Source organism: Macrotis lagotis, chromosome 4 (assembly GCF_037893015.1).
Source record: "Macrotis lagotis isolate mMagLag1 chromosome 4, bilby.v1.9.chrom.fasta, whole genome shotgun sequence".
Lineage (NCBI taxonomy): Eukaryota > Metazoa > Chordata > Mammalia > Peramelemorphia > Peramelidae > Macrotis > Macrotis lagotis.
Genome location: NC_133661.1, coordinates 46,421,721 through 46,449,245, shown reverse-complemented (window position 1 = coordinate 46,449,245; position 27,525 = coordinate 46,421,721). Strand labels below are relative to the sequence as shown.

The 27,525-nt window shown below is 36.4% G+C and overlaps 1 protein-coding gene across 4 annotated transcripts in view; it reads right to left on the bottom strand.

Moving 5' to 3' along the window:
- Positions 1–14,699, bottom strand: part of NEO1 (neogenin 1) — a 167,180-nt gene extending 152,481 nt beyond the window's left edge. Inside the window, exons 1-2 of one of the 4 annotated variants that reach the window (XM_074232671.1) lie at positions 12,980–14,699; positions 2,018–2,293 (exon numbers count right to left, since the gene is read on the bottom strand). In XM_074232671.1, the coding sequence (XP_074088772.1) occupies positions 2,018–2,293; positions 12,980–13,346 (643 nt within the window). In that variant the 5' untranslated portion in view covers positions 13,347–14,699. The remainder of the gene's footprint in view (positions 1–2,017; positions 2,294–12,979) is intronic. The other 3 variants (XM_074232673.1, XM_074232670.1, XM_074232672.1) reach the window with 3 other exon arrangements.
- Positions 14,700–27,525: the final 12,826 nt, after the last annotated feature.

Here is a 27,525-nt window from a genome sequence, read left to right as displayed (position 1 = left end):
AAATGGTTAGCAAGCTTACTGTGACAATACAAGTATGAAGCAATAAGAGAGAAACAAAGGAGAGACTGAAATAATTCTATTTGGAATTAAGGAGTGAATTTTGTAAATTTCTTTACTTATAGAAATTTTGAAGCCATAAAAGACACTGAAATGTATGTAACACTTTTTTGTATGTTTTCTATAAACAAAAAGTCATTTGGCTAATTTAGTAAGCTAAAAAGATAACTGAAACATGTTCAACTCAATTTCTTATACACTTATCACATTTGGTATATTAGAAATAATAAAGGGCCATGAAAAAAGCTGAGAAAGTTTTTAAAAACTTACACATACACATACATACACACTCAACACTCTCACTCACTCTCTCTCTCTCTCTCTCTCTCTCTCTCTCTCTCTCTCTCTCTCTCTCCAACCTCTGGAATTTTTGAAAGAAACCAAAATGATTGTTAAGACAACAATTTTGGGGCAGCTAGGTGGCACAGTAGATAGAGCATTGGCCCTGGAATCATGAGTACCTGAGTTCAAATCTGGCCTTGGACACTTAATAATTACCTAGCTGTGTGGTCTTGGGCAAGCAAGCCCACTTAACCCCATTTGCCTTGCAAAAAAAAAAAAAAGGAAAAACAATTCTTAAAGCATGTCTTTTCAAAGAAACAAAAGGAATAAGTTATTAGATGCTTTCTCATTACTAAGGTCTTGAGTTTTTATTTTTTTTTTGTTGTTGAACAATAAGACATTCAAATATATCACCCCCAAAGCACAACATTTCAAGACAGATCCATCTAAGAACCAGGAACAAATACTTTTCGGAGTTTTATAACTAACTTCTTCTAGTGGGGTCTGATCTTTTATCTACATAGGCAGGTTCAAAATTAAGCACAGGTGAGATTTTTCATTCAAAGTCAAGTTTTTAAACTTGGACACATAATATGCCAGAATCAAGAAAAAGAATGCAGAGATTTTTTTAAAGTGCTTAATAAGCCATATTAAATTAAGTGAAAAGGTTTTCACCTTTGAGAAAATCATTGTAAGTGATGTACTACACTAACACATCTTTTGGCAGTGAGAGTTTCTGCCCCTGTGAAGCTGGCACTGCGCATGCTCCAGGAATGATCTATGTGTTTAGATTAGAGGGCCTTGGTCATTATATTAAATATTGCACATGATCATGCATGATGTTGCTAAAGAGATTAAAACTATCCCTCCAAGCACCAATATAAGTGGGGAGACAGAAGGATTAGGGGAAGGAAGGAGAAATGAAGGGAAATCAAGAGAAAGGTATTTCAAGTAGCAGCTAGTAGAAAGCCAGAAAAATTTTATTAAGTTCACATTGCCAATCAAAGCACTATTGTCACATTCACCAATTGTGCAGAAGACAAATCTACATTAAGTTCTCATATTACCCAGTAAATCAAGGGGGGTTAATCATTAACACCCATATCATAAATGAAACAGGAATATTTTAAACTTGAACTTTTTAAATTATACTTTTAAAAATCACAAGATCACTTATGCATTTTATTTTCATTCATCTATTCTCATTCATTCAACAAATATTTATTTAATAAGCTCACTCTATCAGTCACTTAGTGCTGAGGACACAAAACCTTTTCTAAATCAATAGACATAGAAAGGCAGAGGTCTACAGATGAGGATCCTTCATGGAGGTCATCTCAGTTCTCGAGGTGGGTCCTGAATCCTGGATCCTAGATCCTGAAATGCAGACTCCCTGTGTGGGAACGCTGTGGTGGGAAAGCATCATTAAGGCCTAGGCATTAAAGAAGCTCAAGGATAGAGGGCAAGGTTCACTGACCTTCATCAATCAATACTGTTAGATTTACTCAAGAAGGCACCTCATAGAAGCTCCTTTCAAAAGGGTTTCCAGCCAAGACTTGTTGCAATGACAGCAAAATGTGTTTTCCACAGGTGGGCCAAACACCCACATTCTAATGAACACACTGACCTCTCTGTTTAAAAATGACAAGAAGCATTAATGCATATAGCAACTTCTTACCAGGGAGAACTTTCAGCTCAGCCTCCTCACTGTACTTGGGTGGACCACCACTTTCAATTATGCAGCGATAAAGTCCTCCATCTCCTTCTGTAACATTGCTGATAACCAGAGCTCCGTTTGGGAGTTTGATGACTCGATCGTCCAAAATGAGTGGCTGTCGATCCTGCTCCCACCTCACAAATGGGACCAAATCAGCATTGACTTCACAGTTGAGGACTGCACTGTTTCCTATATAGACTGTGGAGGATTCTGGCTGACTGGCAAACCTTGGAAGACCTACAAGGATTGGGAGAGTAAATCAGTAATTCATTGCTCAGAAATGTAGGAATTCTCATTCTTTGAGTTCTACTCTAAAGAAGATTTACTAAAATATCTGGAAAATGTTAAAATTCATATCAAATATAAAATAGAATTGCTCTAGGATGGCAAATAACCTGCATGGCAAGAAATAGGTGACCTCAGGAGCTAAAGCCCTGACTCTGGGATACGCTGGACAATCACTTACCTTCTCAGGACCTCAGGAGACTGCATATTTATTTGTAGCCAGAGTTTACCATTCTTGACTACCAGTTCTATCCCGGGCCCATTGTATTCAAACTGGGACCAGAAACTACAGTATTCAAGACATTTAAAGGAGTATTTAAAAAAGAAACAAGAATATGGAAGGACAAAATGACTAACTGGAAGAGAGTACTAGTCCAATCCCTCCTATGTCTTTTCCAGGTTAATCATTCCTATTTAACCCGAAGCAAGAGATTTAAAATTAAAATGAACCAACCAGAGGAAGATTTCTCCAAAAGAACCCAGCAATCAGTTCCTACAAAACAACAGGACCAGGTAAAGGATCACTCACAGATCCCAGGAATGGCCTTGGAGTCGGTTAGGCCAAGATGCCAAGCCTGGGTGTTTTGTCTCAAAGGACAAAGCCCTTAAACCCACATCAGGGCTCTCCTTAGATCCCACACAAATGATCTGAGGAGTGCAGCTCTCAAGGCTGGAACAGCTTATAAGAATCTGCCCGATGAAGTGATGTTTGTAAAATGCCCGCAAGATCAGGAGTGCATTCACAGGGGAATCTGAGGGTTCCCTACCTAGGGTTGGAACACCTGCAAACTCAAGGCCGACCTCTGTGTTTCCCTGAGGAAGGAGGACAACAGTGATCCACAGCTCTATGTGTCTGTGGCTACATTGCTGCGCAGGATCTGAGGCAGAATCTGAACTTGGATCTTCCTCCTTGCTGACTTACAACAGAGGTAGAAACAGAATTTCTTCATGTTTCCACCATGGTAGAAGAATATTACAGCCTTCTTGTCCAGGGGCAGGAAAGTATGAGATTCAAGAGAACAAAGCTGGCAAGGAGGGAAAAAACTCTAATAATGGAGGGATGGAAAGAGGGATTCTAACTCTGCTTTACAAGAGGAGATACAACTCAAGATATCCTGGAGGAACTTTAGGGAAGGGTCAAAAGGGAGGAAAGCCTGGAGTAGGGGAGAGCTGGTAAGGGAGGCATTCAGTCACAGAGCAGCCCAGGTCCAGGTTCAGTGAGCCAGTGGGGCAGCAGGTCAGCAGCAAGGGTCCCAACCCCAGCTTGAAAGCCAAAGTTTGAGCCCCAAGAAAGCCAGGACAATAGGAGGGACTGGGTTGGGAAATTCTAATGCAGGAAATAAAGTGCTAGCACTGAAATGTCATAGGACTGATAAGCCAGGGAGCAGCACAAAAAGTATGGGGTTGTGCCCCCTTTACCCCAGCAGCAGAGGTCAACTATCAAAATGAGCAAAAAATCCCAAAAAAGTACTAACCATAAAAAGTTACTATTCTGATAGGGACAATAAAAATGCCAACTCAGAAGAGGAAAGCAGTGACAAAATGTCTTCATGTGAAATCTCAAAAGGGTTTCCAAATTAGACCCAAATCTAAAAAGACCTTTTGGAAGAGAGGAAGAAGAAAAATTGAGAAAAGAAATGAGTTATATGGGAGAATTATGAAAAACTGACTGAAGAAAACAATACCTTTAAAAGTAAAATTGAGGGGCGGCTAGGTGGCATAGTGGATAAAGCACCGGCCTTGGAGTCAGGAGTACCTGGGTTCAAATCCAGTCTCAGACACTTAATAATTACCTAGCTGTGTGGCCTTGGGCAAGCCACTTAACCCCATTTGCCTTGCAAAAAAACTAAAAAAAAAAAACTTAAAAGTAAAATTGACCAAATGGAAAAAATCAAATCCTTTAAAAGTAAAATTAATCAATTAAAAAAGATAACACAAAAGCTAACTGAAGCAAATAAAACTCTAAAAATTAGAATTGGACAAATGAAAACTAATGACTCTATGTGACTCTAAGATTCCATAAATAAAACCAAAAGGCTGAAAAAGTAGAAGAAAATATAAAGTATCTCTTAGGAAAAATCCAGGAGAGGTAATTTACAAGTTATTGATCTATCTGAAAGCTACGATCAGAAAAGAGACTGAATAACATCATGCAGGAAATTATCATAGAAAACTGACCTAATATCCAAGAATAAGAAGATAAAATAATCCTCGAATCTATTGAATAACCCCAGAAAATGATTCCAAAAAAAAAATACTCCAAGGAATATTGGAGCCAAATTTCAGAATTCTCAACTAAAGCAGAAACTTCTGCAAATGTCAAAAAGAAGCAATTTAAAAACCAGGGAGTCACAATTAGAACTACATAGAATTTATCAGTTTCAACATTAAAGGATAAGAGGACCAAAGCAAAGGAGCTTGAATTACAACCAAGAATCAACTGTTCTGCAAAATTCAACATATTCTTACGGGGTGGGGGGTGGGGGTGGAATAGAGGACTTTCAAACTTACCTGATAAAAAGACCAGAACTGAACAGAATATCTGATCTTCAAATACATCTCAAAAAATGCATAAAAAAGTCAATGGAAAGTAAAAAAAAAAGTTAGTCAATAAGACTAAAAGGGAAGACATTAACTATAACTCTTTAGAATTGTATTTCTCTTCAGACAGTTGAAAGAGTGTGCATATAAGTTGATCATGAAATGATGATTTATTTTGACTCGTGAGGTTCTATTTCCATTGGGACAGTTAGAGAGAATATATTCAGACAGAGGGTGTAGGTATAAATTAGTCTTTATGAGAACAATAATACAAGCTAATAGAAAGACAGCCCTCCCCATCTCCAAGGACCTTACGTTCTCATGGGTAGGAGCCAAGACGACACCTATAAGGAAGTTGCAAGTAGAGGCAGAGAGGGAGGTAAGGGGTGTACATGGATCCTTTAGAAGGGAGGAGTAGAGAGTCAAGAACAGAGAAAGGGGGGGAGTGAAGGAGTCAGTGTGGCAGGCATGCATACATCCTCAAAAATCAAGATTCTAGGAAGAACTCAAGAGCCACGGGGGCAAAGGGGGAGATGGGGAATATGAGGTGGCAGGCAATATGCTAAGTGCCAGAGATATAAATAACAAAAAGGGGGGGCAGTTTCTGCCATCAAGAAGCTTACAAACAAATGGGAGACAACTCAAATAGACCCTCCTCCAGGAAGAACAGGGAATGATGCCCCTTGGAGTTGAAACTAAGCAGAGTGGCTGAGAGAATGCAGTTACCTGCAAAATTCTGAGCAGAAAGGCTTTGAGAGACTTAATGGTTCTATTGGTCCACCTACATATCAGGGAATGAAATCTGAAGAGTCAAAAGCAGAGGCATGAGAGGAGTAAAGAGATTTGAGAAGCATTATATGAAGTTATAAGAGATACCTGCTTCAGTTTAATCAGGAGCTGCCATAAAGTATAATGCATATAACATATATAAAGTGCTTTGTAAATCACAAAGTTGCATAAATATCAAATATTGTACATACCAGAAAACTCATATTGGACAAAAAAAATCTCATGAAGTAAAAGAACAGAGGGGGAGATTTAGGAAGATAGACACAATGATGCATTATTGATGGAGTTATAAATTAATACAAATATTCTAGAAAGCAATTTGGAATTCAACAAATAAATAATTAAAATTTCCATACCAACTGACAAAATAAAATACTCCGTATACACCAAAATAAATTGTGTGAATTGGAAACAAAATCGATGTTCAACAACTGGGGAATGGCTAAATATGGAGTCATATGAATGTAATTAAATATAACTGCGCTATAAGAAGCAATGTACATAGCCAACACAGAAAGGATAAAGAAAAGCAAAGTTAAGTAGACAAAAGTCAAGGAAAAAACTATACAATGACAACTAAGGAAAATAGAAAAATTAACACAAAACAAATAAAAACGAATGTTGCAAAAGTACAAAGAATACATAAGGACCCAAAGAAATGATATAAGAAAATATATCCATTCCTTTACAGAGGTAGCATCTATAAATATTAAACAAAATATATAATTTCAGATTTTTTCAATGGACTGATAAGCCTTTGTTGAACTTTTATTTCATCTTTCCCTTTTCCTTTCTTCTTTTTTTTTTTTTTAGGTTTTTGCAAGGCAGATGGGGTTAAGTGGCTTGCCCAAGGCCACACAGCTAGGTAATTATTAAGTGTCTGAGATGGGATTTGAACCCAGGTACTCCTGACTCCAGGGCCAGTGCTTTATCCACTGTACCACCTAGCTGCCCCCTCCCCTTTTCCTTTTTTAAAAAATTCTTTGTAATAAGAGATAATGGAGGGATAAAGTGGGGGGAATACAGATGATAATCCACACAAAGCTACATATAAAAGAATTAGGAAGAAGTCCTTCAGATATTCAGTTCTCATTAGACAGAAATTTAACTGTAGAGAGTAATTCTGAGAATTTAATAATGTTGGAGGCAGGGGGATGGAGAAAGCTTCAGTCAGAATCATCATTAGATAAGTATCTGGATGTCAGAGTGTCAAGGTGTCACTTGGGAGCCTGAGATAAAAAAAAGGCTTTCCCCTTTATTTCCCTATTCTCTGAAATACCCATTACATTCAACTGATGCTTGTAGATTTGCTTTAGTCCCAGTGGGAAGTACACAGGTGTGAGATCTAAAATAGCAGCTGCTAAGCCCTATGCTTTCTAAAAGATAGACAACAAAAACACTATTTTAAGTTTTTTCCCTTCCTGACAATCTTCCCATGACAGAGACTCTAGGCCCTGCACAATCTCTTCCATCTTTGGACACTCTTCAGATCATAAACATCCCTCTTCAACTAGACAGTCCAGAACTCAACACAGTACTCCCAGGGAGGTAAGATGTGGGCAGAAAACAGTGGAACCATGGTCTACCTCTCAGGACAGTCCCAGACTGCAACAACATTGGCTAGACATCAAACTGCTGTCTCATATTAGGCTGCTTGTCATTAAAACCCGCGGATCTTCTTCAGAACCACTGTCCATTTATGACTACCCTAGCTTATATGTATAAAGTTGGGCATTTTTGTCTCCTATTGTAAGACTTTACATTTATCCTTAGTGAATTACTTTTTATCAGTTTATAATCCAGTGCTTTAAGCTTTTTAGATCCTTACTATGGATAGTTATACATTTCAGCTTTGTGTCATTTGCAAATCTGATGAGTATATCATCTATAAATCTTAATCTAAGTCATTAATAAACATTAACAACCACTAATTCCTATGGCACTCCACTCCATCTCTTGACATGTTAACTCTGAATCATTAAAAACTACTTTGAATTCAACTGTCCAACTAGTTCTGAATCTAATTATACTGCTTTCAAACATTTCTTTGCAATTGGCAAAAAAATAGTGGAGATACTTTATCAAAAGTATTGCTAAAATCTAGGTAAAATATGCCCATAGCATCCTCATCTAATAGTTGAGATTAATGAGAATAATCAGAAAAACTAATAAAGGTACAAACATCAATATGGACTAGCATCATTTTCTAAATAAGCTGCACTGATATTAACACCATGCAGAGAACAACAATGAAATTAGAATAGATAAATAAACAAATATTTTAACTGTACCAAAAAAAAAATAACAACCCAAGGCTGTGCCCTTAAGGATCCTATATTCTCAAGACAGAGGAGCAGAATCTGGGCCAGAAAGAGGCACTCTGATCCTCAAAGATCCATGTACTGTGAGTGGGTCACTGCTGCTGTTCAGTTGTGTGACCCCATGGACCTGTACTGTCTCGGCAAATATCCTAGAGTGTTTTGCCATTTCCTTTGAGGCAAACTGAGGCTAAATGACTTACCTATGGTCACATAGCTAGGAAGTATCTGAAGTTCGATTTGAGCTCAGGGTTTCCTCTCACGGCCAGGTCCTCTTATTTATTGAGCCACCTAGCTGCCTCCGAACAGTCATGGAGGAATAATGGGTAGATTAAATGCCAACCATGAACAACTGGGAGACTAGAGAACAAAGCTACAGAGAGGTCTTGTAGGAGATGGTGAGAGAGTCAGGAAGGAAGGGAAGCATGTCCTTCCTGAAAAAGACAATAGTGATCCCAAAGAGGCAGTCACCAATCAAAAGTGTAGGGTCCGGAGCAGAACTTTCTCCAGGATCATAAGGCTGCTGACAAGGCTATAGAGAAGATGGGTAGGAAAATGCAAAGGAAAATTCTATAATGTTAATTAGATGTAGGGGGAATGAATCAGGAGGCACAGCCTCTGATTTTGAAGTGAAAGTCTTTAGGAAAGGGCCATCTTAGGATTGTTCAGCCACTATGAAAGAAGTTATAAAAAAGTGCTGCCCATGGGACGGCTAGGTGGCATAGTGGATAAAGCACTGGCCCTGGAGTCAGGAGTACCTGGGTTCAAATCCGGCCTCAGACACTTAATAATTACCTAGCTGTGTGGCCCTGGGCAAGCCACTTAACCCCATTTGCCTTGCAAAAACCTAAAAAAAAAAAAAATGCTGCCCATAGGGAACAATTAAAATCTAATTCATTTATAGTTGAGGGTAACTAAAAGGAAACACAAGTTATTAAATAGTTAAGTGTTCTGACTAAAAGAGATATCTAGGAGGGAAGGACAAAAATGGGTTTAGAAAATAAACTTACTTGTAAAATTTTATAGAGGGCAATGGTGAAAGATTATTGATAATATCACTTTGTAAGACAGTGGAGAGACAGAACAGCTTTAATATATAGAAGTAGTCAAGAGACTCAATGAAGCAAAATTATCTTTTAGGGGCACTAAAGGAAATTACTAGAAAGAGGGCAAATGCATGTTAAACCAAAGACACAAAGATTGTTTTTTTTTAAAAATAATGACATCTTTTGCAAGGATGGTAGAGCCAACCTTGTCAAGATAACAAATTCTTTAGAATGTCATCATTGTCTCCAGTGGCTTTATGAGGAAGTGGTAAACCACACCAAAGAAAACAAAAATGAGTAGAGCTGCTGGGCTAGATAGATGTCTTTGCTCAGGACAACATAATTGGGAGACACTGATGGATAAATTTTCAAGGCATTATACAAGAGAAGGATATAGGGGGGAAAATCTTAGATCTTAGAAGGAAAAATGTTATTATGAGAATAATTTACAAAAAAGGAATCATGAAATCACAGATTTCATGTCCCAGGCTGGCAACAAGGTTAGGTTAAGCAAGGTCCAGTGAAAAGAGCTTTGGATATGAAACCAATTGCTAGGGTTCAAATACTAGCCCAATCACCTACTACTTATGATCTGGAGTAAATATTTAACAGTCTAAAATAAAGGAAACTACTATAAATCACCTTTCTGAAAGCTCTTTTCACATATACTGGACACTTCCTTGCCCTCACAAAACAATTAATAAATAATTTTGTGTAGTGATGACTAGATATACTAAAGTGCTTAATCACAAAAGTGAAAAATTTCTTTACATAGCTGCTTAGAAGTGGGTGTGGCTTTCATAATTCTGTCATTTCTTTCTAACAATTCTTGCTATACAGGACTCTCTAGGTCAAATAAAATTTAAGAGCTGCTACTGTCTGATGAAAAAAAAAAAGTCTGGTCTTTATTTACAAGCACCAGATCAGGAGTCAGGAAGACTTGAGTTCAATTTTGTTCTCAGACGCTTAAGAGTTATGTGACACTGGGCAGGATACTTAACTTTTTTTGCCTTTTTCCTTCTCTATAAAATGAGCTCAAAAAAGAAAAGGTGCCTATTTCAGTAACTAAGCCAAAAAAATCCCCAAGTGGATCACAAAGAGTCAGACACAACTAAAATGACTGAACAACAATATAAAATTGCACTGATAATTGTAAAGAAAATGAGATTATTTTCCCATTTTTAAAGCAATCATCTGATAATTTTAAAACAGGGGGGTAGGGTTCATTTTACAAGTTAGACATCCATATTTTTTAAAATTTTTATATCAAGCATATGATTTAGTAAAGATAAAATCAGTAAGTGGTATACGAAATCTGAAAATTTCTAAAGTTTCAGGTAAATTATGTGTTCCCAATTAAATTTTCTTATAGCTCTTAAAAGTTTCTAACAGGATCAGTATCATAAGACTTACAAGGAAAACTTGATGCTAATGATTATCACTGTTTTACTGCTTTAACTTGTTTTCATGGTATTTGTGTTTGCAGAGTTTTCTTGATTACCTTAGTAACATGTAAATCTTCATTCCCAAAATTAGTCCACTGTGAGTCCTCTAAATATTTCAATCTGTAGCCTTAGTTTCTCTAAAGAGTCTATTTAACAAGTTTTGTTTATCATCGTTACTTTTCTCAGACTCTGAGTGCTATGTGGAAGGATGCTTCCCAGTGGTCTTTTCTTGGCACATCATATTGACTCTGAGCATAAATAAGCACATAAATGAATACTTTGCTCAGTTTGGCTTACCAATAAGTGATCCATGGGGAGAAGGGGCTGGATCCCATCCTTGAACAATTAAGGAGGGGAACTGAAGGAAATTGTGAACCAAGTTGATTCCATCATGTGACTTAAGCCCTTTGCATTCAAGTCTGGGTCTAGTTCCAGTTTCTATCTTGTGAGAAAACTTTATTCAATTATGGGAATTGTGAGAAATCTTTATGGCATTATTTGAACCTGACCTTGCATGCCTGGGAAGCTAGACCACCTTTACCTTAACCAAGGATCCCTAACTAAGAACCTCATGATGCTGACAAGAAAGCCAGTCAGATCTGAAGATTAATGCAAGGCATTTTCTCATAATTATATATCTCAAGTAAGTTCTATCTGTTGTGTGAAAACTGGCCCTGTACTGGCCAATTTGTTATTGTTTTCATGTTACTTTTTTCCTTAAACATTTTAATTTATTGTTTATTTGTATTTTTGCATCTTTTTTAAATTGAGTCCCAAATACTACCATTCGCTCCTATAATCACTGAGAAGGCAAACAATATATCAATAGTACATGTGAAATCATGAAAAACATATTTCTTTATCAATTATGTTTCAGTCATGTTTTTCAAAGAAGAAAAACAAAGAAAGTGAGAAAACTTGACTTTGATTTGCACTCAAGAGTTCTGGACACAAATGTGATTTCCTCTATGTCTCTTAGGAAGCAAACAGGAATAAAGGAAGTAGAAGATGGTAGCAAATTCAGAACCAAAGCTAGGAACAGAATACAAAATATATGTCCATTTTTTTGTGTGTAAAGTAGAAAAGAGGTAGATCATGAGAACTGAGTAGATTGGAGAATTGAAAGTTTGTGGAAGCTTCAATATCTTGAATTTCATTAGTATGAATCCATTAGTGTTGAGAAGAAGAGAAAGAACATGAGGCAGGCAAAACTGAGGAAAGAAGGAAAATGTCCTGGGGAGTCAGTAGGGAATGGTCTCAAGAGGATGACTCTAGATTGGGTGATAGATTTGAATAATGAATCCACAAAGGAAGAGAGAGCCTGCTAAGTAATGGAGTATAAGGAAAATTGGGAATCAAGAAATATTATGACTGCATATCACTAGTATTTCTGTTAAAATTGATAATTAATATAAAGAAAATATAGGCAGAAATTCCAATAACTAGTGAGAGAACTATATATACTTTAATCTCTTACAGGATTAGAGATTATTGTGGCATGACAATAAAAATATCAAGTATTAATTTTAACATCACTAAACTTTGAACAGAATAGAAAAATCAACATTCAAGAGAAATTCATCCAGACACTTGCTTATTTTTTATCACACTGCCTGGCAAACATATTGTTAAAAAAGTAAAATAAAATTGCTGCATGGTTAATTTTTTCTCTTAAAATTGTTTCAGCATTTTCTTTGTTTTGAAGAGTTGCTTACTAATGAAAAGTAAATTATATGCTTCCCTCACAATAGAACAGTTTGAATAAAACAATATTGTTCGTTAAAAAATAACAAATTCTGACACCATTAAGGACAACAAAATGAAAACAACATTTTTAGACAATACATTCTATTCAAATTCTCAATAGTTTAAATACTTTTTGTATCTCCTTTGCTCTATTGTAGTTTATTATTTATGAACAAGGTTAGAACTATGTCGAGTGTTTTCTTCATCTTAAAACATTCCTCTAATTATTTTTAACATTTGAAAACTTATTTATGATAAATATTATTCCCTTGGTCATAGGTTAGGGCCATGGCCACTTTTATTCTCATCTTAAAATATTCCTCTAATTATTTTTAACATCTGAAAACTTATGACAAATATCATTCCCTTGGAGAATATTGCCACCAAATGGATTCATAATAAGTCAAATTGTATGGCTAACTAGGGTCACAGTTAGGATACAAAATTATTATTCCTCCACAAATGCTCTCTCCTCCACTTCAACAATTAAAAACAACTGTATATTTCCAAACAGATGGCAATTATGTTTGGCCTATGGCAAGTACCCAATACTTTTCATTCATTTATTAATTATATCTCTTTATATTCTTCAGTACCCCAACCTTCCATGGTACCTTAAACATAGAAACAACTCAATATATTTCTGAATTAATTAAAAGCTACCACTGGATACAAGGGAATTTTAATGGAGCTCTCTTTCATTAAAAATAGAAAAATGCCCCATAAATCAAATTCCCATAAATGGGAATTTACCTGCAACTGTGAGCTTGGCTGTTCTGCTTACAATGGTTCCAAGACTTTCCATAGTGGCCACACATTGATAGTATCCTTCATCAGGCTTATTATGTTTGGAATGCACAACACTGTTAATTAACAAAGATCCATCTGACAGTAGTTGACGCCGGTCATCCGATACCAAGTTCAAAAAAGTTCCATCTTTTTTCCATTCAATTTTTGGAGAAGGTTCTGAATATGCTGAACAGTTTAGAATAACAGAAGATCCTCGAACTGAAAGAGTGTCCACTGGTTCCACAACAAAATAAAAGGGAGTAAATGTTCTCACGCTGGCCCCTGTATAAATAGAAATGCAGAAAGAGAAAAAATTAAGAAAAGTTTTCATCTTACTCTTGTGGGATTTTTTTTACAGGTTTTATTTATTTTGAGTTTTACAATTTTTCCCCTAATCTTACTTTCCCTCTCCCCACCCCCACAGAAGGCAATTTCCAGTCTACATTGTTTCCATGGTATACATTGATCAATTGAATGTGATGAGAGAGAAATCATATCCTTTAAGGAAGAAATATAAAGTATAAGAGATAACAAGATCAGACAATAAGCTATCAGGTTTTTTTTATTATTAAAGGTAATAGTCCTTGATCTTTGTTCAAACTCCTCAGTTCTTTCTCTAGATACAGATGGTATTCTCCAACACAGACAGCCCCAAATTGTCCCTGATTGTTGCACTGATGGAATGTGCGAGTCCATCAAGGTTGATCATTGCCCCCATGTTGCTGTTAGGATGTATACTGTTTTTCTGGTTCTGCAGCATCATTTCATATAAATACTTCCAGGCTTTCCTGAATTCCCATCCCTCCTGGTTTCTAATTGAACAATAGTGTTCCATAACATACAAATATCTTGTGGGATTTTTTGATGATAATTTATAAACTTTAAATTTTTTTCTACTAGATTAAAAACAAATTTAAAAAGTCATATACAATATGCAATAGTGAAAAGTGTATAGTTTCCTTAAAATTAAGAAGTAGAAAATACATAAACTGCTCTGGTTGGCATTTCATGGCTTTGCCCGCATGGCCTGCCATCTTTGGGCCCTAGTGCTGACTCTTGTGCCTAGAATACTTTGTCTCCTCACCACCTTTTGAGACCTTGAATCCCTTGAAGACTGAGCTGAATGCACATCTTCTCTATGATATCTCTTCCAGTCCAGTTTGATTCTAGCATCTTTCCCTCAAAGGTTACTTTTTTCTAGTATATGTGTATCTGAGTTCAGAGTCAACTCCAGCAAAGGAATCTGTTGAACTCAGGGCAGAAGGACAGTGAACAGACTTTGCTTTGGATCACAAAACTTTGAGAGGACCAAAGCATTACAGGTTCCCAAATATAGCTATTTTGGATATACTCAAAAAAAACCTCCCACAATACTTAGATTTCCAAGAAAGCAGCGGAAGGTCCCAAAAGGACAAAAATTTCAGCTCAGATTTTCCTCCTAGAAATGTATAGAGCAAGACCCTAATTAAAATCACAAGTCGGAAACTAAACTGTAATACAGAAAAAAAAAGAATTCTACCATAAAAGGCTTTTATGTTGAATTGGAATCTCAAGTCACAAATTCAGAAGAAAGGAATGACTCAACATTACCTATAAGTAATGGTTCAAAGAAATTTGCAACTTGGTCTAAAGTCCATCCAGAATTTCTGAGATAAAGCATGATTTTAAAAAAAAAGTTAAAAATCATTTAAAGAACAAATGAGAGTAGGGGGAGAGGGGCATGAAGAAGAGGAGTATGAGAAAAGAAATGAATGCTATCTATGGATGATAGAGAATAGTTTAGAAAAATGATTTAAAAAAACAAAAAAATATAAGGAATCTCATAGCAAAGCTATCCTATAAAACAAATTGAGAGAAAATGTAAGAATCATTGAATTACCTGAAAACCACAATCAAAAAAAAATTTGGATAGTCTATTTTGAGAAATTACAAAGTACACTTCCATAATTCTTAGAATTAGAGGATAAAGTAGAGATAAAATCAAGTAGTCATTTCCTTTTTTAATATTATAAAATTCTTAGAAGAGATCAGGAAGGAGTTTAAAAATCATTTGACAAAATAGGGAAAAGAAATGCAAAAGAAAATTATCATCTTGCAACAAGAAAACGAAAATACAATTGGACAAGTACAAAAAAGAAAATAGTTCTCTCAAAACCACAATTGGCCAAATGGAAAACTCCTTCAAAAGTAGAACTGACCAATTGGAAAAGGGAGTCGCAAAAGGTAAAATGAAGAAAATTCTCCTCAAGGAAAAATAATGTAATCTATAGAAACTAATGACTTCATGAGACAGTAAGAATCTGTTAAAACCAAAAAAGAAGAAGAAGAAGAAGAAGAAGAAGAAGAAGAAGAAGAAGAAGAAGAAGAAGAAGAAGAAGAAGAAGAAGAAGAAGAAGAAGAAGAAGAAGAAGAAAATGTAAAATACCTCATTGGCACAACAACTGGCCTAGGAAATATAGAGACAACTTAAGAATCACTAGGCTTCCTGAAAACATTGAGGATAAAAAAAAGCCTAGAGTCAATAGATCAGGATGTAGTGAAGGAAAATTGCCCTGATATCATGGAGCCAGAGGCCAAAATAGTTATTGAAAGAGTACATCCATCTCTTCCTGACAGGGATCCCAAAATGAAAGCACCAAGAAGCCAGAGACAAGATCACAAGATTTGGTAATCTCTTCTAAAAAGTAGAAGAATTTAGAATATGATATCAAGAATGGAAAGAATATAAACTTTAGTGAATAGCCTACCCAACAAGAGTGAGTATAATGCTGCAAGGGAATAAATGAAATAGAAAACCTCCAAGCATTTCTGATGAAAAGCATTACAGGTTATGTAAAAACTGAAGTATGATACAAAAGTCAAGAAAAGCATAAAAAGATAAACATAAATAATTATAATGAAATAAACAAAGACAACCTGCTGACATTCTAATGTAAGGAGATAATACTCTCAATAATTATGGATTATAAAGGAAGAGATGGAAATCAGTTTTGATTATCAGAAAATAAGAAGGGAAAGGGAGGGGAGGGAAATACACTAGATTGAGGGAAGAGAAGAGAAAGGAAGAATGAGGAAAATTATCAAGAAGAATTTCATACAAGGAGGGGTAGGGAGAAACAGGTAACATTTCAACCTCCTCATTCTAATTGGCCAAAGTGGGGAAAGAACACCCACACATGCACTCACACATGAGCACATAAACACACTCAGAGTTGGGTACTTTCACCTAAGAGAGAAAGAGGAAAGAAAGGAGAGACTAAGAGAGAGAACAGATTAAGGTCATGACCAAAAGAAATTCAAAGAAGGGGAAACAGAGAAGGAAGAGCATTACGTAATAGTATGGAGGGAAATACACAATTAACAATCATAACTGTGTATATAAATGAGATAAATTCACCCATAAAACAAGAAGAACAGATGAGAAAACAGAATCCAACATGTCTACAAGAAGTGCACTTGAAACAAAAAGATACATATCAATTTAAAATAAGGGGTTGGAGCAGAATCTATTGTTTCAGGTAAAAATTTTTTTAAAAGGCAGGGATAGCAATCATGATCTCAAAAAAATTTTAAATAGGCTTAATTAAAAGTGATCAACAGAAAAACTATATTTTAGTAAAAGGTAGCACAATGAATTAATATAACTTCTAAGCAAATATGAACAAAATGACCCAGTATCAAAATTCTTAAGGAAAGGGATCTAATATAAAAGAGGTCACAGAGAAACATACAGTAAAAGTATAATAGAAGAGAACCTCAATTTATCCTTCTCAGACTTAGATAAATGTAACCCAAAAATAATAAACAATAAACAATACTGAAATATCTGAACAGAAATTAGAGAATCTAGATAAGACAGCTCTCTATGTATATTGCAGAGAAACAGAAATGAATATACCTCTCTCACATGGCACTTTCACCAAAAAAAAATGATGATTCTCCAAATGAAAATGAAAACCAGAAATGTTAAATGGATCTTTTATTAACTATTCAATAGCCTTTGAAGAAAAGAATAAAAATTAACAATTTAATCCTAACAAATGGGTGGGTCAATGAACACATCATAAAAACATTGTTTCCTACTACTAGTTTAGCTGTTGCCCTTCATGTTTGAAAATGACAAAAATGATGTCACTATGTCAGGGTCAAAGTTCAGTGTGTCTAATTACGATTAGTCAGATTAATATGAACTCAGAAGTCTCTACCCAGGTCAGACAAAATAGTCCATATGAACATTTGAAGTGGAGGCTGTCTCTAAGTTTGCACACCTCACTTTTCTTTTCAGCTATTGAAATTAAGCTTTGCTCAGAGTATCACACCTTCTTTGATGTGGGTTGCTGAGCAGTCCTGACTGCTGGCCAGTGGCTCCCAAATCTCACAAATAATTCCAAAGTTTTCAGAGAGATCTTGAAAGAGTCCATATATTGTTTCTTCTTACATGTCTATGTGCTTGCCTTAGCTGAGTTCTCTGTAAAATATTCTTTTAATCAGCCAACCAGTTGTTGAAAGAATATTTTACAGAGAACCCAACCAATCAACCAACAATGTGGCCAGTCCATCGGAACTGTTTTCTCTGCAGTAGAGTCTGAATGTTGGCAGTTCAACATGAGAAAGGACAATGGTGTCCAGGTGATCTGAAGAATCTTCCTGTTGAGTCCCACTTATGAACTCCCTAAATCTTCCCCAGGTGAGTGCTGGAGAGGTCAGAGACAAGGAAGACAAGTTTCTCCCTCAAGATCTCCAAGTGCTCCATTTATTTACAAAAACACCAGTGCTTAAATACCTTTCTAGTCTCTAATCCACTCCCAAGGAACTTAGTAAGATAAGACTCTGGTGCTCAAGAACATCAGGTGAAGATAATTCGCAATGCTCCCATACACAATGGTTCCTAACATCTTCCTAAAACAATTTACATGGAAGTGATTCAGTTTCCTGGAATGGTGTGCAAGTTTCAGAGGCATACACCAATAAAGTCAGCACAGCAAATCTCTAGACCTTCAATTGGTAGGCAACCCGATACCTCTTCTTCTGCCACATTTTATTTCTGACTGGAAAATGGGTGCATTAACCTCATCATCTCCAGGTACTTCACTAGAAATTATCCTGCTAAGGTAAGTAAATAAGTAAATAAATTTACAGGACTCAAAATGGCTCCATTTGCTGTAACTGATGGTTCCATATATGGAAGGTATTAGTGTTCGCTGGTGTTAGGATTGTTTTTGATGTTGTCAGGTCAAAATGAGCACAAGCAGCAGAGAACTAATCCATATTCTATTGCCTGACAGCCTCAGAGATGGCATTGAGGGCACAATCACCTTTGAAGAAAAAGCTGCCCATTGACTCTTCCTCCACTTTGGTCTTGGTTTATAGCCTTTTCGAGTTAAACAACTGACTGCAGTGAGGTAACTGACCTTAATGCCACTGTCATCCTTGTGTGGAAGCTAACCAACACCAGCACTGGAAACAAAAGGCTAACAAACACAGGAGCAAGCACTGTCCTGCTTCACCGCCTGGGAAGGGGTGACAACAGCACCCATTATCCACCAAGCAAGCATGCTGTCAGGGCACAGGACCGAGGAACTTCTGGTAAAAAAGCTCTCTAAGTGTTCAGCCCATTTCTCCAGAATCATGTCCTCATCACTAATTGAGGTGGTCCCAACAGCACTGAGAGACTGGGATGCACCATAGGTTTTGGGCCCATAAAAAGCCTTCACAGTATCATAAAAGCACTTTGGATTGTTACAATCAGCATAAAATTGAATTTCATCTAACCTTCTTACCAAGTGAAGAATTCTACATCTTTCCAAGTTTCACTTGAACTTCACTTTCTATGGAGTCCAATGATGCCTTCTTAAAGACAGAACTGTCCTCATGGTAAATCCTTTGGAGTTCTTGGTTTTCATTTAGCAGCTTCTGAATTTCTCCATCATTTTCATCCAACCAATCTTGGAATTTGCAGATGAATAAATATTGTGCTACTCACCAGATCTCTGAAAGCCACCTGCTCCTTTCCTGCTTCACTTACTACTATGTGTTGGCTCAGCTGTTCTTCCAAGTTAGCCTTGTCTTGGGATTACTGCTGTTATTGATTGCAAATGTTGAACTTGGAAAGGATAGTCCAGGATGGGTCTAACCCTCTAACCCTCTGCACTACACAGTATCTCTATCACTCTGACCACCAGTCTGTTTCTTCCCTTTAAAATGACAGCCTATTAGATGTCAATGTTTCCTGCAAGAATGCATCCAGGAAGATTTATTGCATTTGGGTAAATGGAAGATAGTTTTGGTGATGAAAAGGTCATGAGACACACAAGACTTTAGTAAGAAGTAACCATTGCTGTTCCAACTCCATTCCTCCCAAGAATTCCCTGATGCATCTGATAGTTTGGGTCTCCCCTGGCAACAGTCAAGTTACCCAGAATTACCAGCATGACCTCTTCCAGGTCCTCATCATTAGGCTTAGTTGTGGTGGTGGCCTGGCACTTTCCTTCAAGGGGCAAGTGCATTGTCAAGAGCCCATTTTCACTCCTTTGGGGAGGCACAAGTTTGTTGAAAGATTAATTCTGATTGTGAAACTAGCTCTCCCCAATGCCACAGTTGCTCCAGAGAAATGTGGACACAGCTCTAAATTCAGGAAGCTGCCTTCACATCCAGGTTCATGTTAATCAGGGCAATGGTTTGGGTGGGATATCCACTAAGTTTCCTCATAACTGGAGCTGACTGTCTTCAGGTTTACTGGATGTCATGTGGTCCACTAGCATGCCAACATTCTATGTACCAAAATGGAATGGAATCATCTGGCATCTTTCTATATATTTCTTAATGTGTTCCCTCCCAAGGGAAGCAGGTCAGGGTTAACTTTTCTAGCCCCGTTCTCATGGCAGGAGGTGATCAGGGCAATCATTAAAAGGGCTGTCAATCCCACTGCTGCATCAGTCCAGTGAGAAGATGACCCTATGGCTTGGGCTGTGCTGGTGCAGGGTTGTAACTGTAGTTCTCTGTAAATTTGCACCTTTTGCTTCATCACTTACCACACCACAGGACTCTGAGATAGATAAAAATGTAAAATGGAACAAGTGATGTCTTTGATTCACAGAGAAAACGAATTTAAGTGAGAAAGAGGGATACAAAGTCATTGGCCTCACTCTCTCTTCCAGAATGGTCGCAGACCAGTGGCAGGAAAGACAACAAAATGACAGACAAGGGCTCGAGATGCAGTGGATGACCTGGGCATCTCTGATGTCTAACCACACTTGAAGCATTTCACAATGCCTGGTTTCAGCCACCTTCATGGATGAAGGGACAAACTGTTCTCATCCCCCATTCCTCCAGGAAAAATCTTCCAATGCTTGAACTGGACACCCCTCTAACTCACCATGGGGTTTACCTCAATATGGTTGAGCCCATCTGTCAAAATAGTTTTCCAGGAAGAGGACATTGTTCATACTCTAACTTCTTAAAGGCCTAGGTGAAAGCCAAGGACCCCAGAGCTGGAAAGGTAGTCTGGAAAGGCTCAGTAGCTCTTGCCCCAGAGGCACTAGGCCTCTAGAAACACTTGGATGCCTTCCTACTACCCATACCTTCCTACCATTCACCCAGAAAAGTTCTAAACAGGTACACAGCTTCAACATAAAGCAAGACATCAATAAACAAAATTAGAGAAGGAAGAAATTAGTAGTCAAACCTGTAGATATGGAAGAATACATGATCAGACAAGCACTGGAGAGATTCTAAGAAGCAAAATGGACAATTTGATTATACATCAGTAAGTAAGTTTGGCACAAACAAAATCCATTCAGTTAAAATTATAAGAGAAACAGGAAAATGAGTAAAAAAATTTTGGCAGCTATTTTCTCTTATAAAGGTCTCAACTTTAAGATAGATAGGAAACCTGATTCAAACTTCTAAGAATAAGAACCATTCTCAAATTGATAAATGACCAAAAAATATGAACATGTAGTTTTCAGAGGAAGAAATGTAAGCTTTTAATAGTCATATGAAGAAAAATGCTCTAAACCATAATTCATAGAGAAATGCAAATTAAAATAACTGAAGTAACACTACAAACTCATCAGATTAACAAAATTGATAAAAAGAAAAATGAAAAATGCTGTAGGGGATGTGGGAAAATAGATATATTGATACATTGTTGGTAGAACTATGAACCATTCCAGACATTCTGAAAAATTACTTGGAACTAGGCCCCATCTGACTCAAGAGACACTGCTACTAATTCTATACCTCAAAGAGATCAAAGAGAGAGAACTCGTATGTACAAAATATATAGAGCAATTTTTTTTTGGTGATAGCAAGAAATGGAAACTGAGGGAGTGCTCTGCAATTGAGGAATGTCTGAACAAGTGATGTTGTATCAATGTGATAGAATGCCATTGTGAGAAATCATGAAGTGAGTGGTTTCTAAGAAACCTAGGAATTAACATAGTGTACAATAAGCAGAAGCAGGAGAAAAAAATATGCAATTAATAACAATAATATCGTAAAGGCAATTTCTAAAGACTTAGGAACTTTGATCAACACGATGACCAACAATACCTTAGGATTCATGGTGCTATCACCTATCATGAGGTTAACCACATCATATCAAGATAATTTTTTGTATATGACTAATGAAAGAATTTGCTTTGCTTGACTATACATATTTCAAAGTATTTTGTTTTTTCTTGCTTTCTGAATTATGTATATATTAAAAGTGGGGAGGAGTAAAAAAACAGTTCTAGAAATAAAACAGAACTTAGAAACTCAAATTAACTGTTTGAATAGCATTTTAATCTTCAAGAAGATTGACATGTTAACTTGAAGAAAGATGTTTCAATTGAATGGTAAGACAAAAATTAGATTGCAAAGCATGGAAAAGGGTTATCTAAAGTAAAAAAATGTAGGTAATGACTATAAACACATTTTTCTAAGAGTTTGGATATGAAAGAGGGAAAATATATAGCTGAGTAACTTGATGGGATAGTAGGACCAACTAAAGGTCTTCTGGGAATGTAAGCATGTTTGTAAACAATGGGGGAAGGTGATAGTAAAGAAGCAAAGATAGATGACTGATGGGGAAATCCTGGAGGAAAAGAGAATAGACGAGAACAAACATAAAAGGGCACAAGTAGAGAGGGAGGCATTTGCAAAAGCCACTCACTTTGTCCTCCAAGACTGAAGCAAGGGGCAAAGAGTTAAGGATAATCAATGAGAAGGAGGAGCTCTCAGAGGAGAACCTCTACTTTTTTTCAGTCAAGCATCTGTCCAGGTTCTCTGATGAGAAAGAGGAGAGGTGATAAAGATGGTTTGAAAAAAGTTTGGGAGATAGTCATTTAAATTCTGTACAAATGGTAAGGGGAGCAGGACTGAGCCAAGGAAGAGTAAAAGGGCTTCTGTACAGTGGTGAGGGTCCAGTTCAAATTATACCAAACAGATTTATAACTTTTCCAAAAAAGTTAACAGTACTTCTTAGAGACAGTAAACAAATCCCAAAATAACGATGATGTCTCACTGAATATCACTATGAACATGCCCTTAAATTTAGACATTAATTAAATACTTTAAAAATTTAATTTAAAAGTTCAATTTTTGTGGAAGAAATCAAGTTTTACTTTTTTTTAAAAAATTAAATGTAATCCAATTTATTTGAAAAAAAGCAAAACAGCACTGGAGTATTATGTGCTAATTATACATAGAAATGAACCTAACTTGCTCCTCAAATATTTCTTTATAGTTAAAACTCAAATGTTGGGGGCGGCTAGGTGGTGTAGTAGATAAGGTACCAGCCTTGGAGTCAGGAGTACCTGGGTTCAAATCCGGTCTCAGACACTTAATTACCTAGCCCTGTGGTCTTGGGTAAGCCACTTAACCCCATTGCCTAGCAAAAACCTTAAAAAAAAACTCAAATGCTAACACTGATTGTATTTTACCACAGTATTTCTAGAGAATAGTCAATAAAATAAGATGTTGCATTTAAATATCATTATCTATGATTATAACTTCAGAATATTAGTGCAAAAGATTCATAAAACTAACTAGAAATAATTATAGGGGAAAGTTTGATAGCTCAAATGAGTACTTATAAATTTTGGAAATGGAAACCCTGATGTTTAAAGGTTGAAGAAGATTAAAATGCTACAGTCAACTGGGTGCCAATGATGATCCAATCCAATATTCTCCAATGACCAATAAAGGCATCTTTCCCTTGAAATTACAGACCATAAAGGAAGAACTAGTTTGGCAAAAAAAAAGTCACTTATTATAATTTTAAAATACAAGACAACTAGGACCAGAAATATATTTAGAAAAAGAATTTCCAAGTTTTCCTATTCAGCTAGTTAGGAAGAAAACAAAATTACTAGTGGACATTATATTCTTTGATTATGTCCTTTTCCAGACATCAAAAGGAGATTTGAATTTTATATATCAAAGATTTGCCAAAATTTATTTCAATAATAATAGCATTTACATAATGTTTAAAGTTTACAAAACATGCAACTATTATCTCATTTTATTCTCACTACAACTCTTATATTCACAGCCCGGGGTAAGATAAGGAAACCTAGACTTAAAAAAAAAAGTATAAAACAATTAAGCAAAAAATATTTTTAATCTGTATTACCTAACCTAATAAATTCCAAATGAGTACAACTTAAGTCAAAAAGCATTTACTAAGTACCTATTATGAGCCAGAGACTAAGCTAAATACAAAAAAAGTCATATAATTCTTTAAAAGATAGAATAGGGGGCAGCTAGGTGGCACAATGGATAGAGCATTGGCCCTGGAGTCAGGAGTACCCAAGTTTAAATCTGGCCTCAGACACTTAATAATTAATTACCTAGCTGTGTGGCCTTGGGCAAGCCACTTAACCCCATTTGTCTTGCAAAACCCTTAAAAAGTAGAATAGAATAGAATGGAAAACAGAATTCCAGCTCAGAGAATTTTTAACCAAGCAAGGGATAAAAAGACTTAAAAAAGGTAAAAAATTACAATGACAGAAAACATCAATATTTTTGCTCAAAGGAAATAAACATTGCCAGGATAAAAGAAATCCAGAGAGTGGGAAGACACACTTTGTATCAACCACATCTGATAAAAGTCTGACATCCCTGCTATCTAGGGAACAGAAATCAAATATATAAAGTCAAAACCCATTTCCAATAGCTAAGTGATCAAAAGAAATGAGCAATTTTCAAAAGAAGAAATTCAAACTATTAGCAACCAAATACAAAAATACTCCATATCACTAGTTAAAAAAAAGTTGAAACTCTGAGGTTTCTCTATATATCCTGTCTATTTGCTATAGAATAATTATAGCATATATATAGAAAATATAGCATAATTATAGCATTTATATAATGCTTTCTAATCTAGCATTTATATAATACTTAAGGTTGGCAAAAAATTTTATATATTTATCTCATTTAATGTGATTGACATTGCCATTGTAGGCCTGGATCACAGGGAGCACCAGCTCCCAGCAGCAGAAGCAGTTTGCTGACCAGGCAACCCAGGGAACACCAAGCACAACTTGGAAAATCTGCAGGGAAACCTCGGCCAGAGTGAGTGGAAGCCAGCATGGTCCTCAGCACAGTCGTGGCCATCAGCATAGCTGTGGCCTTCAGCACAGCCCTGTTACCAGAAAACAGAAGTAGGCTCACAGAGCTGGCAGCAAATTCCAGAATGCTCAGCCAACAGAGACTACTGAGGTCTCTCCTCTGACCCTGGGACAAGACTCTTGTGCTTTGTCCATATTAATACCCTGATTGCAGTCTGGGGGCCCCCTATTGCCATCCACAGACCAGAGAACAGGCAGGAGAGCAGTCAGGGCCTCACATACGACCTTGAACAAACTGAGGTTCTTGCAGGGGTATCCTAACAACACTCAAAAGCTCAGGAAGCACCCAAGCCAGGCACAGGCTGGGGAAATGAGTCAACAGAAACAAAAAAAAAAAAAAAAAAAAAAAGAAGGAACCTGATCATAGACAATTACTTTGATCCCTTGGAGGACCAAAACACCCAATCAGAAGATGAAAAAGTTCAAGCTTCTGCATCTAAATCCTCCAAGAAATATAGAAGTTGAGCTAAGGCTATTTCAGAGCTCAAAAAAAGATTTTAAAAATCAAGTAAGTGGGGCAGCTAGGTGGCGCAGTAGATAGAGCACCACCCCTGGAATCAGGAGTACCTGAGTTCAAATATGGCCTCAGACACATAATAATAATTACCTAGCTGCATGTCACTTAACCCTACTGCCTTGAAAACAAAAACAAAAACAAAAACAAAATCAAGGGAGGTAGAGGAAAAATTGTGGAGAGAGATGAGGGAGATGCAGGAAAAACATGAAAACCAAGTCAACAGCTTAATCAAGCAGATCCAACAAAATGCTGAAGAAAATAACACACTAAAAACTAATTTAGGCCAAATGGGAAAAACAGTTCAAAAAGTTAATGAGGAGAAAAAAATGCCTTAAAAAGCAGAATTGACCAGATAGAAAAGGAGATATGAAAGCTCTCTGAAGAAAACAAATCCTTCAAATGTAGAATGGAGTTAAAGGAAACTGATGACTTTGCAAGGAACCAAGACACAATAAAACAATATCAAAGCAATGAAAAACTAAAAGAAAACATGAAATACTGAAAAAATAATGGAGCTGGAAAACAGATCCAAGACAGACAATTTAAAAACCATTGGGGTACCTGAGAGTCATGATCAGGAAAAGAGCTTTGATTTCATTTTTAAGGAATTTCTACAGGAAAATCCTAGAAGCAGAGGGCAAAACAGAAATTGAGAGAATTCACTGATCTCCTACTGAAAGAGATCCAAAAAATGTAACTCCGCAGGAATATGATAGCCAAGTTCCAGAACTCCAAAATCAAAGAGAAAATACTAAAAGCAGCCAGAATAAAACAATTCAAATACAGTCAGGATTACCCAAGACTTAGCAGCATCCACATTAAGGGCTTGGAATATAATATTTTGGAAGGCAAAAGAATGCAATTGAGAATCAACTACCCAGCAAAACTGAACACCCTCTTTCAGGGGAAAAGATGGACTTTCAAAGAAACAGGGGAATTTCAAATGTTCCTATTGAAACAACCAGAGCCGAACAGAAAGTTCTCAGGTGAAGCACAGATAGGGTAGACAAGATGAAAAGGGTAAATTATGAGGGATTTAATGGTGATGAACTGCGTGTATTCCTGCATGGGAAGATACTCATATGAACCTTCTAATTTAATAGAGTAGTTAGAAGGAGCTTTTATGGTTGAGACAAAGGCAAGAGTCGAATTTGAAGGTAAAAATATAATTTTAAATGGAGTCAATGGTTGAAAAGGAAATGTACTGGGAGAAAGGAGAGGTAGATTAGATTAAGATATTTCATATAAAAGAGTCAAGAAATAACTGTTGCAAAGGTATGGAAGGGGGTAGGTAAGGGGATTGAGGGAGTCTTCATTCTCATTGGAAATAACTCAGAAAGGAAACAACAGATATAGATATATATATATATATATATATATATATATATATATATTTATTTAATATGGCATAGAAATCTAGAAAAAAGAGAAAGGGGATAAGAGAAAGGGGATGGGAGAAGGAAGAGGGATATGGGTAATCGAGGAGAGAGTAAATCATGGGAGTATAGTCAGATATAATACGTTTTCTTTTTTTTTTACTTTTTTGCAAGGTGGTGGAATTGGGTGGTCTGTCTGGGACCAAAGGGATGGGTAGATGCTGGATCTCAGGGGTGGGATGTAGGCTTGGGTCCCAGGGCTGGTGCTCTGTCCACTGTGCCACTTGGCTGTCCACAGCACACTTAATGAGGGCCAGAGTGATAGAATGAAAGGAGAGAGAGAGAAAATACAATGATTTGGTAGTGGGGAAAAATGGATGGAGGGAATTACAATCAGCAACATCAACTGTGGAAGTAACTTCTCTGATGGACTTATGATAAAGAATGCAATCACTACAGAGACAAACCTGAAGGTATCTGAACACAGATTGAAGCACATTTTTTTCTCTTTCACTTTATTTCTCATGAGTGGTTTTTTTTGTGGGGGAGGAGGATTATGTTTACTCTTACAACAAGACTTTTAGTAATGAATAAATAAATTTTTAAAATGTAAAAAAAAGATTTAAAAAATTGCCATTGTAAATGGGACTTAAGAAATACTATATATTGGTTTCACACAATTAGTATCACAATTCAGAGTTATGAGTTAATTCAATAGTTTCAAAAAATAATTTATACTATGATGCACTCTAATGTGTATTTATACTGTTGACGGATCAAATAAGAATTCAAAGAAAAAAAGAAAAAATCATATTAAGAACATATTCATAACAGCACTTTTGCTGCAGAAAAAAACTATAAACAAAGTAGTTTGTTGAAAAATAGTGGAACAAATTGTGGTATATAAATATAATTAAACTCCAGATAGTCATTATTTCTTATAGTACCATCATATACCAAGAAACATAGGAACACTTGTTAGAACTGGTGTGCTGGGGGAGG